General features: G+C 40.1%; 1 protein-coding gene across 1 annotated transcript in view; it reads left to right on the top strand.

Annotated features, from left to right (window-relative positions):
- Positions 1-12537, top strand: part of SLC30A7 (solute carrier family 30 member 7) — a 56559-nt gene that overhangs the window by 1678 nt on the left and 42344 nt on the right. Inside the window, exon 3 of the mRNA XM_019623819.1 lies at positions 11650-11763. Within this exon, the coding sequence (XP_019479364.1) occupies positions 11650-11763 (114 nt within the window). The remainder of the gene's footprint in view (positions 1-11649; positions 11764-12537) is intronic.

The raw sequence follows: 12537 nt of genomic DNA, 5'->3' as shown, positions 1-12537 counted from the left end.
TCCCAAGCGAGTTCTTAACCATCGCGCCACTTGGCCGGCCCTGTTGTTTGTTTTTTTAACTGCTTTCGCAAGAGGTAAATCCAGTTTAACTGTGGAAATGGAATACTGTTATCTAGATATTTGCTGTTGAATAACTTAAGGTTATAAAATTGTATAGCCAACAGTAAGATCATCACACTTCTAGTTGTACTGATTCGTATTTAATCTCATCCATTTGAGAATCTGATGAAAGCCAACACTCAAAATTTTATTAAAAACTTCAGGGTGTTTTTGGGTTTCTTGAAATAGCTCTTGAATCCCAGATTAAGATCCCATGTCATCTATGCTTTGTTTTCTATTGGCTAAATAGATTTAGTCTCTGTACTTTAAGATTGATTTTCAGAGATAGTTGCTGTCCTTGATCATTATCTCTATTGAAATTGAACAATGACATCAGATAATATCTCCAGTTTTTGTGACATGTATACTTTTATATGAAAAAGTAGACATCTTTTCAATTCAAACATGAATTCAATTTTGTCAAGAATATATAGCAACTCATGAAGGTTATTAGTTTAGTGACCACTTGGGAGTAAATGGCATATTGAAACATAATCACATCTCAATATACCGAGAGTGCCAAAAAAATGAAAAAAATGTAGATAGGTACACACTTTGGTCAACGTTGCTCACGTAGTGGTTCACTGTAATCAGAGGTGTCTGGATGCTGATGGTAACCACTTTGAACACCTCTTGCAATAATTGCAGAAATCAAACATGACTTGTATTCATCTTTTGTTATCAGTATATATTGAATATTACAATTTTAATACGATTTTCCTTTCTTAAAATGTGTACATTTTTTTGGCACCCTCTGTATAGTAATAACCATTTTGAATCTCCTGGGAATCAGATATATGTATCCTGTAATATTAATACTTTTCAATGTATTGTACATGCTAAAAGCACTATACAGTTGACCTATGAACAACATGAGTTTGAACTGGACAGGTCCACTTCTATGCTGATCTTTTCCAATAAATACGCACAGTGCTGTAAATGTATTGTCTCTTCCTTATGATTTTTTAAATAATATTTTCTTTTCTCCAGCTTACTTTATTGTAAGGATACACCATATACTATATATAACATACAGAGTATGTGTTAACCGACTCTTTATGTTACTGGTAAGCCTTCTTCTGATCAACAGGCTATTAGTTAAAATTTTGGGGAGTTAAAAGTTATACTCAGATTTTCAACTGCATGGGGGGGTCAGTGCCGCTAACTTCTGCATTTTTCAAAGGTCAACTCTGTTGTCTAATATTGGAATAATAATTTATTATAAATATGTAATATTTATATTTTTACATTTTGCTCTTTCTGTATCATGCCATATTGTGGCATATGTGCTGACTGTATCAAGACTGTATCTTGGTTTGTATATGTACAGTTTTGCTATAGTTACTTTATATTACAATACATTATATTTTACTATGGCCTACCATTGCATAAATTACTATGTGAGATGTCTTGTTCAAGGAATTCATATTTGAAATGCCTAAACTACCTCTTTCATGGAAAGTTAGGTATATAGTAATTCTTTTGGTCTGTAGAGATCTATTGAGGACATTATTAAAACCGTTGATTTCCTAGCCATTGTCAGTATTCATCAATACAGAAGGAAAACATCAGTGGTATGTGACTTGTTCTTCTATGGCTTGTTCTTCTGTGGCTTGTTCTTCTGTCCTTAGGCTGTCTTCTCCAATTTATTCTCTTTGATTTTGTTGTGATATCTTCCAGATTTGAAATCTATCTCTGAACCAGTTCTAGATGAGTGGATTGGGAACATACAAATATGTTCCTTGACAGATTTAGAAATTGCTTGGGCCTTTCTATATCTATAGATACCATAATTTTTATTTCCTTTGTTGACTGATCAACAGTTTGTTTAGATGACTGGATTATCTCTGTTCCTGAAGGTTCAATTAGATTTCAGGTTCCTCGAGTAAATTTCTCACAAAAACTTAATTTCTATGTTAATTTTCATTCTGTAAAAATTAAGTTTCAAGATGTTATGAACATGAAATGTCAAGAAATTTTTTCTATTGTGGGATTAAAAGATTGATAAAACATAATCTATCTTCACAAATAAAAGTTCTTAGAGATAGCTGATCTGGTTGTAACAAATGTTAAAAAGTCCTAGTTATGTTCAGAGCCTTAATTTTAAAGGAAGAAATTATAGTTGATTTGTATTTTTTTTTTTTTTAAAGATTTTTATTGGGGAATTGGGGGAAGGGGAACAGTGTTGGGGAATTGGGGGAAGGGGAACAGACAAGTTGCTGTCGTTTTGGTCTTCAGTCTAGTTGTGGAGGATGTTGCTTCACTGGCCCAAGTTGGCACCATCATTGCGCTCTTCCCGGGCCAGGCAGATCAGTCGCCGGCTTCTGGACAGCCGCTCACTGCGGCTGCTGGCCGCTCACACTGGCTGCTGGCTACACACGGTAGCCCATGGCAACCCACTGCCACAGGGGCTGCAGCCTACGCCGTTGGCGGCGACTCACGGCAGCCCAGCTCCAGGTTGAGCTGTTGTTCAGCATCTTAGCTGTAGAGGGCAGTGTCACTGGCCCTCATATGTGGGATCCGAACCAGGGCCCTCTGGCGTCCCAAGCCAGCTCTTAACCATCGTGCCACTTGGCCAGCCCAGGATAATTTCTTTTGACCTAATTAATTCTTTCTCTCCTTCCTGTTTGCTCAGAAGCCCATATATGTTATTCTTTATCTTTAATATTAATGATATTTATTTATTTATTTTAAACTTTATTGGGGAACAATTTTTTTTTTTTCAGGGAACAATGTGTTTTTTCCAGGTCCCATCAGCTCCAAGTCAAGTTGTTGTCCTTTAATCTTAATTGTGGAGAGTGCAGCTCAGCTCCAAGTCCAGTCGCTGCCCACCAGCAGCTCAGCTGAGGTCGCCATTTTCAATCTAGTTCCAGGGGGCACAGCCTACCATCCCATGTGGGAGTCCAATCGACAACCTTGTTAAGAGCTCCGGGCTCTAACCAACTGAGCCATCCAGCCACCCACCTGCAGCTCAGTAGCAGTTGTCTTCAATCTAGTTGCAGAGGATGCAGCTCATTGGCCCATGTGGGAATCGAACCGGCAACCCTGTTGCTTAGAGCATGCGTTCTAACCAGCTGAGCCACTCGGCCGCCCCTGTTTATTTGTTTATTTTTGATCATTAGTTTCAGGTATATAAAGCAACATAATGATTAGACATTAAAACACTTCACAAAGTGATAACCCCAACAGGTCTACTACCCATCTGACATCATACATAGCTATTAGAACACCATTGACTGTATTTCCTATGCTATATTTTATATCCCTTTACTATATATATATATATATATATATATATATATATATATATAATTGTAGTTGACATTCAGTGTTATTTTATATTAGTTTCAGGTGTACGGTGCAGTGGTTAGCCATTTATATAATTTATGAAATGACCCTCTGTTAAGTCTAGTACCCATCTGACACCATACCTAGTTTTTACAACATTATTGACTATATTCTTCATACTGTATTTTACATCCCCGTGACTATCTTGTGACTACCAATTTGTGCTTCCTAACCACCTTTCTCACTCATCCTCCCAACCCCTTTCATCTAGCAACCATGAGTTTGTTCTCTGTATCTATGCCTATTTGTTTTGTTTGTTCATTTATTATGTTTTTTAGATTCCTCATATAAGTGAGATCGTATGGTATTTGTCCTTCTCAGTCTGATTTATTTCACTTAGCATAATACCCTCTAGGTCCATCCATGTTGCAAATGGTAAAATTTCAGTATTTTTTATGGCAGAGTGATTAATATTCCACTGTATAAATGTACCACAATTTCTTTATCCAATCATCTATCGATTGACATTTTGGTAGTTTCCGTATCTTAGCTGTTGTGAATAGCACTGCAGTAAACATAGGGGTGCATATATTTTTTTGAATTAGTGTTTTGGAGTTCTTTGGATAAATATCAAGGAGGGGAATTGCTGAGTCATAAGATAGTTCTATTTTTAATTTTTTGAGGAACCTCCATACTGTTTTCCAAAGTGGCTGCACCAGTTTGCAATCCCACCAACAGTGCATGAGGAGTCCCTTTTCTCCACATCCTCATCAGCACTTGTTGTTTGTTGATTTATTGATGATAGCCATACTCTACGAGGTATGACACTTAAGTTTGCGAACTCATCTTAGAAAAAGTGCTACATACCTCATTGCTGAATATCACTATAGTCACCTTTGAAGCACTCCCCTTAGGAAGCTATGCACTGACGCCAGCACCTAGTCCACCCTTCAAAGCAATTCTGGAACTCTTTTTCTGGAATGGCCATCAGAGCTGTTATCGTATTACCCTTGATGTCCTGAATGTCATCAAAATGTCTTCCTTTCAACATTTCCTTTATTTTTGGGTAAAGAAAGAAATCATTGGGGGCCAGGTCAGGTGAATAGGGAGGGTGTTCCAATACAGTGATTTGCTTACTGGCTAAAAATTCCCTCACAGACAGTGCCGTGTGAGCTGGTGCATTGTCGTGATTCAGGAGCCATGCATTGTTGGAAAGAAGTTCAGGTCGTCTTACTTTTTCACGCAGCCTTTTCAGCACTTCCAGATAGTAAACTTGGTTAAATATTTGTCCAGTTGGTACAAATTCATAATGAATAATCCCTCTGATATCAAAAAAGGTTAGCAACGGTGTTGCAACAAGTTTGTGGACTTAATTGTCAGACCTCGTAATATCTGGTAAGTTGCTTGCTTCCATTTCATTTAATTCTTTTTCTGGAGGTTTCTCCTGTTCTTTCATTTGGAATGTAGTTCTTTGTTTCCTAATTTTGGCTGCCTCTCTGTGTTTGTTTCTATGTATTGGGTAGATCTGCTATGTCTCCCAGTCTTGCCCAGTGACCTTATGTCGTAGGTGCCCTTTGGGGCCCTGGTGCAATCTCCCTGTTCACCTGCTCTGGGTGCTGTAGGAGTGTCCCTTGTGTGGGTTGTGTGTGCCCTCCCGTTATAGTTGAGCCTTGCTTGCTATTGGAACGTTAGTGGGTGGGATTGCCCCCATTCTGATTGGCTATGGGGTTAAGCCCACGTCCACAACTTATAGGCTGCTGTGCAGTGAGCTTACCCCCTTGAGTGGGATTTGCCCCAGTGAGCTCTGGTACCTATTGAGATAGCCCTTTTTGTGTGTCGTTGGAGGGCCTAATTGGATAGTGCTGTGCTGTGGTCTGAAGACAACCTCCAAATATGTTGATTCTGGAGCCTCTTGGGAGGGGCTCTGTTGCAGGCCCAGGTCAGTCCCTGCCTGTGACCGGACGGGGAACACCTGGTAGGAGCTATAAAGCGATCCATAGTTGGTGCAGCCCTTTTTGTGTTTCCACCCCTTTTATCTGTCTCCACATGGCTTATTTATATCCTTAGGTATAAAACTTCTATTCAGCTAGACTTCAGATGGTTTTCCAGGTTGATTGTTCTATAATTTAGTTGTAATTTTAATTTGTTCATGGAAGGAAGCAGGCACAGTGTTTATCTACTCCATCTTAGAACCACCTTCTGATTTTTATTTTTCATTTTGTTTATGTGGTATATCACGTTAATTGGTTTGCAGATATTGAACTAACTTTGCATACGTGATGTATGATCTTTTTAATGTATTGCTGTGCTAGGTTTGCTAATATTTTGAGGATTTTTGTATGTATGTTCATTAGGGATATCAGCCTGTAGTGTTTTTTTGTAATGTCTTTGTGTGGTTTTGGAATCAGGGTAATGGTGGCCTCGTAAAATGAGCTTGGGAACCTTCCTTCCTTTTGGATTTTTTGGAATAGTTTGAGGAGAATAAATGTTAACTCTTTTGAATTTTGGTAAAATTCAAATTCACCTGTGAAACAGTCTTGTCCAGGACTTGTGTTTGTTGGGAGTTTGTTGTTTACTGATTCAATTTCATTGGTAGTAATCAGTCTCTTCAGATTTTCTTTTTTTTCTTGATTCAGCCTTGGAAGATTGTATGCTTCTAGGAATTTATCCATTTCTTCCATATTGTCCATTTTTTTATTTATTTATAGTTGCTTATAGTATTTTCTTAAGATTTTTAAAATTTCTGTTGTATTTATTGTCACTTCTTTTTCATTTCTAATTTTACTTATTTGTGTTCTCTTTTTCTTGATGAGTCTGGTTAAAGATTTGCCAATTTGGTTTATCTTTTCAAAAAACTAGCTCTTGGTTTCACTGGTCTTTTGTATTTTTTTTTTTTGGCCTCTATTTTGTTTATTTCCACTCTGATCGTTATTATTTCCTTCCTTATAGTCACTTTGGGCTTTGTTTGCTGTTCTTTTTCCAGTTCCCTTAGTTGTAAAGTTATACTGTTTATTTGAGATTTTTCTTGTTTCTGGAGGCAGGCCTGCATTGCTATGAATTTCCCTCTTAGGACTGCTTTCGCTGTGTCCCGTAGATTTTGGGTTACTGTTTTCATTTTCATTTGTCTCAAGGTATCTTTTGATTTCTTCCTTCATGTCATTGTTGACCCACTCACTGTTTAGTAACATGTTATTTAGCCTCCATGTGTTTGTGTGTTTTCAGTTTTTTTCTTGTAATGGATTTCTACAATAGTTTCATACCATTGTGGTCAGAGAACACACTTGATATAATTTCAAGCTTGATATAATTTCAGTCTTCCTAAATTACTTGAGACCTGTTTTGTGGCCTAACATGGTCTACCTTGGAAAATGTTTCATGTGCACTTGAAAAGAATGGATATTCTGCTGCTTTGGGGTGAAATGCTCTAAAAATTTCAATTAAATCTATCTGGTCTAGGGTGTCATTTAAGGCAGCTGTTTCCATGTTGATTTTCTGTCTGGAAGATCTGTCCATTGGTGTCAGTGGAGTGTTAAAGTCCCCTACTGTGATTGTGTTACTGTTGATCTCTGTCTTCATGTTGGTCAATATTTGCTTTATAGATTTAGGTTCTCCTATATTGGGTACATAAATATTTCCTAGGGTGATGTCCTCTTGTTGGATTGATTCCTTTATTATTATGTAATGTCCTTCTTTGTCTCTCATTAAAGTCTTTGTTTTAAAGTCTATTTCGTCTGAGATAAGTATTGCTACTCCAGTTTGTCGTTTCCATTTGCATGAAATATCTTTTTATCATTTTACTTTCAGTCTATGTGTATCTTTTGATCTGAGGTGGGTCTCTTTTAGAGGGCATATGCATGTGTCTTGTTTTCTTATCCATTCTGGCTACCCTATGTCTTTTGATTGGAGCAATTAATCCATTTACATTTAAAGTGATTATTGATAAGTACGTAGTTATTGCCATTTTATTATTCATATTTTTTTTCCTTTCTTTGTTTTCTCCTTCTGCTTAAAGAAGCCCTTTTTAACATTTCATGTAATTCTGCCTTGTTGGTAATGAATTCCTTTAGCTTTTTCTTGTCTGGGAAGCTCTTTATCTGTCCTTCAATTATAAATGATAGCCTTGCTGGATAGAGTAGTCTTGGTTGTAGCTCCTTGCTTGTCATCACTTTGAATATTTCCTGCTAATCCCTTCTGGCCTGCAAAGTTTCTGTTGAGAAATTAGCTGACAATCTTATGGGAGCCCCCTTACATGTCACTAGTTGTCTTTCTCTTGCTACTTTTAGGATTCTCTTTTTGTCTTTAACCTTTGCCATTTTAATTATAATGTGTCTTGGTGTGGGCCTGTTTGGGTTCATCTTGTTTGGGACTCTTTACTTCCTGGGCTTGTATGTCTTATTTCCTCCACCAGATTCGGGAAGTTTTCATTCATTATTTCTTCAGGCTCTCTATCCCTTGATCCCTTTCTTCTCCTTCTGGTACTCCTATGATGCGAATATTGTTACCCTTGATATTGTCCTAAAGGTCTCTTAAACTTCCCTTAAACTATCTTCATGGTTTTTTGTTTGTTTGTTTTTGTTTTTTTCGTTGTTCTGATTGGGTGTTTTCTGCTACTTTGTCGTCTAAATTGCTGATTCATTCCTCTGCCTCATCATCTAACCTATTGATTTCTTCTATTGTATTCTTTATTTCAATTATTGTATTTTTTATTTCTGACTGGTTATTTTTTATGGTGTCTATGTCCTTTATGCTTGCAATCTCTTTATTGAAATTTTCACTAAGTTCCTTAAGCATTCTTTTTTAAATTTTTTATGTTTTGGGGAATTGGAGGAGGGGAACAGTGTTGGGGAATTGGGGAAGGGGAATATCCAAGTTGTTATCCTTCAGTCTTAGTTGTGGAAGGCACAGCTAGCTCAGCTCCAAGTCCAGTTGCCTTCCAGCCGCCCGTTGGCAGCTTGTGGCTGCACAGCTCAAGGTGCTGTGTTCAATCTTAGTTGCGGGTGGGAGTAGCCTCCATCCCATGCGGGAGTCGAACTGGCAGCCTTGTTGTTAAAAACGTGCACTCTAACCCCTGAGCCATCCAGGCGGCAGCTCCTCAGCTCAAGGTGCCGAGTTCAGTCTTTTAGTTGCAGGCGGGCGTAGCCCACCATCCCATGCAGGAGTTGAACTGGCAACTTTGTTGTTAGGAGCACATGCTCTCACCAGCTGAGCAGCTCAGCGGCAGCTCAACTCGGGTGCAGCTCACTGGCCCATGTGGGAATTGAACTGGTGACCCTGTTGCTCAGAGCTTGCACTCTTAAGCAAGTTCTAACTGGGCCACTTGGCCGATCCCTTAAGTGTTCTTATAACCAGTGTTTTAAACTCTGTCTCTGGTTGATTGGGTGCCTCCATTTCATTTAGTTCTATTTCTGGAAGTTTCACCTGTTCTTTTATTTGGGACATGTTTCTTTGTTTCCTCATTTGATTGCCTCTCTGGGTTTCTTTCTATATATTACGTAGATCTCCTGTGTCTCTCAGTCTTTGCTGAGTGGCGTTATGTAGTATCTGTCCCATGTGGTCCAGTGGTGCAGTCTCCCTGGTCTCCTGTGCATGTTTCAGGAGTCCCTTGAGGGTGTTGTGTGTATTTTCCTGTTGTAGTTGAGCCTTGATTGCTTTTGGTGCATCAGTGGGTGGGATTGATTCCCAGGCTGACTGGCCATGAAGATTGGTTACACTCACAGTGAGTGTATGAGCTGTTATGTGGGGGTGACTCCTCAGAGGGAGATTTGCCCCCATGGTCTCTTGTGGGGCTAACCAGGTAGTGCTCTGGTGTGGTCTGAAGTCGGCCTCTGGGTGTGTTGTTTCTGGTGTCTCTTGGGAGGGGCTCCCATGCTGGCCAATTTCAGCCTTGCCTGTGACTGGCCTGGGGCTACTTGGTAAGAGCTACAAAGCTGTTTGTGGTTGGTTGCTGCCTGGCTGGGCCTGGAGACATCTGGGGGCGGCCTCACTGGGAACTGAGGCCAGCTGCCACCAGTAGTGGGCCTGAGGGAGCTTAGCAAAAGACCCAGAGCTCCCTAGGCGTGTTGTTACCTGCTGGCTGCCTGTAAGGCTCAGCTGTTGAAAGAGGCTCCTTAGGTGCGTGGTGTAGGCTAGTGGACCTGGTGTTGAGAATGCCTCCGGCGATGTAGTACTAGCTTGGCTGGGTGGGTTCCCAGGGAATTATGAGGTGTGGCTGGTGGTTTTTACCAGGTTAATGCAGATTCAGTTCTTGCACCAGTTCCTGGCCTGTGATCCCTTCCCAAAACTCCTTGAGAACACTGCAGCTAGCCACCATTCGCCTCAGGACCGCAGATTCCTGAGAGCCATCCAAGAGAGGTTGCAGTGCTGGTTGTGACTCACTGCCCACCCCCAAAAGTTTCACTGGCTGCCGTGGGCTGTCCGCTGCTATAAAAGGCTTCTGTGGCTTGTAGAGCAGGGCCAGCCACCCTGGAGCCTAGAGTGCCCCTGGCGATGTACTAGCTATGTGGGGCAGGAACCCAGGGCATCACCAAGATGGTGCACACATGTGGATTTTACCAAATCAATGTGATCGCAGATTTGGCCCTTTGGGAGAGGGTTCAACATAGAAAAGATGGCGCCATCCTGCAGGCTCCATGTGAAGCAGGCTCTACATAGAGACAGTGGCTTTTGTCCTTCCAGCCCTCGCCTCTAAGCTACACGACTCAGTCTTTCCCGGTATGTCTCTGGTGCCCCTTGAGTTGCTGTCCCTCCCTGGAGCCCAGATGAGTGTTTGCAAGTGAGTGAATCTGTGTGCAGGCCCTTGAATAGGGCATCTGAGTTTTTAGCCACCTTCCATCTCACTGGGACGGACATAGAGAGTCCTCGCTGATTTTCACTGCTAAATGTTGTGGGAACTCCTCTTCCTGGCACAGGATACCTGGGCTGGGGAGCTCATTGTGAGGCTAGGACCCCTTCTTCTTCAGGGGGGACCTCTACTGCCACCAAGGTGTGCCTCCTGGTGTTCAACCCATATCTGTGGGTTTGGGGTTAACCCGTTTTGCGTCTCTGCCCCTCCTACCAGTCTCGATTGGCCTCTTTATATCCTTAGTTATAGGGGTTCTGTTCGGCTAGTCTTCAGATGACTCGAGGTTGATTGTTCTATAATTTATTTGTAATTTTGGTGTGATCCTGAGAGGCAGTAGACATAGCATTTACCTAATCTTTCCTCTTGGATCTTCTCTTCAATATTATGGTTTAAAACAAAGGTTTTTATCATTTCCATTTGATTCTTTTATAGTTTCTATCTCTGTGGATCGTCCCTATTTGTTCATGAACTTTCTCCAGCTTTATACTACATCCTTTAACATTAATCCTATTTGTTTTAAAAGCCTTGTAATAATTCAAGCCCTCGGCCTTTTTTGGTTCTCTTCTGTTGCTTGCTTTAGCTCTTGACAACAGGTCTTATTTATTTTTTCTTGATCTTGTTATGTGTCTTATAAATATTTATTAAGTGCTGGATAGTATATTTCAAAGAATAATGGAGACTGATATTAATGGTATTTATCCCCATAAATGTGCACAACTATTTTTGTCAGGCTGTTAGTGTGGGGTTTTGCATCTATCTGGTCAGTAGCTGAGCTGGGTTTTGTGTTTTGTTATTGCTAGTTAATTTAAACAAATTAGACTTCATATTTTTCCAGTGGCTCCTGACACCTTGTGCTTAATTTGGGGTTTGGAGTCCTGGAGGGTTTTTGCAGTGTTCTTGGTCCAATCTCAGCTTTCAGCAAGCCCTGCACACCTATGCCTCAGGGCATCTCTGTTGGTGGGCCTCCTTACCTCTCAGCAGTAGATTTCTGTTGCTTTATGCCTTAGTCAAGGCTTTGGTTGGTGGGGAGGGGGTATCTGGTTCAACTGTTGCAGCCTCAGTATTATGTAGGCCCTTTACACCAGAGTACAAGGTGGGAATTATTAATGTTCCTGCACTTTCTTCCCATCCCTGTAGCCTTGTATCAGTGTAAGATCCTGGGCCCCAGCTGGCTTTAGCCTTCCCCCAGCAGCAGATGGCTTTGTATCTCTCCCTCTCTCAGTGGTAGCTGGGCTTTTTCTTGGGCAAGTGGTGTAGACGTTTAAAAATTTCCCTTAGTCTCTTTCTGTATATTATATTTCATTGTTTTCTTTTTAGAAGATTAGTTCCTGATGAGCAGAGGCTGAATCTTTGATGTTTAGAGAAGGATGCCTACTCTTCGGTTATTAATCTCATATGCCAATGTGTTTGTTCTTTTGCAGCTTAGGCTTGATTTCCGACTCTTTTCACATGTTTTTCGATAGCACTGCCATTTTGGCTGGACTGGCAGCGTCTGTTATTTCAAAATGGAGAGATAATGATGCTTTCTCTTATGGGTAAGACTTTTTAAAACCTTTTTATTGAAGTATAAGAAATACAGAAAAATACACCAATCTCAAGCTTAATGAATTTTCATAAATTAAGCACACGTGTGGAACTTGAGCCCTTGAAACCCCATCATTCCTCCTTCTAGTTCCTTCCCACTCACCTCCCAAAGGGTAGCCACTTTCCTAATTCCAAGGATTAGTTTTACCTATTTGTTAACACTGTATAATTGGAATCTATATTTACTTCTTGTTTTTTGCATCTTAAGTTGTTTTGCTTAGAGGTAGGGCATCTTGATTTTACCAAAAATTTTTAGGTGAGATTGTCTTTAGATAGGGGGATTCTCAACCTTTAATCTATTTTTTTCTTGAAGAAGAAGAAAAAGAAAAAGTTTCAGTATATGTAAATGGTCATGTTTCTTTTTTGGAGGGATCTTTTGCTGTTAATTTATTTAAAATCATTATTTCCTAATATGATTTTATATTACATATACTCTTCAGTTTTGCTTTAATGACTTTGGACAATTAATCAAATATTTGGAGAGTGTTTTCATGCTGAAGAGACTATGTTGGAATACCTTAGCCTCACCTCTGAGCCTAGTGCCCTTAGAGGCAGTTTGCTTTTTGCACCTCGGATTGAGGGAGGCAATGGAGTTTCCAATATTTGACTTACTCTGCCTGAGTGTTTGGGTTTCTTGGTTTTTTTTTAGCTCATAGAATATTTTGCAGTGTTACTAGCGGTCAAAACTAATATCCACCTCCCACCACTTACTCGTTGTCTTCTCC

The sequence above is a fragment of the Hipposideros armiger genome, unplaced genomic scaffold (genome assembly GCF_001890085.2).
Source record: "Hipposideros armiger isolate ML-2016 unplaced genomic scaffold, ASM189008v1 scaffold_563, whole genome shotgun sequence".
Lineage (NCBI taxonomy): Eukaryota > Metazoa > Chordata > Mammalia > Chiroptera > Hipposideridae > Hipposideros > Hipposideros armiger.
Note: the sequence above shows the minus strand (reverse complement) of the source record. Positions and strands in the feature narration are given on the sequence as shown.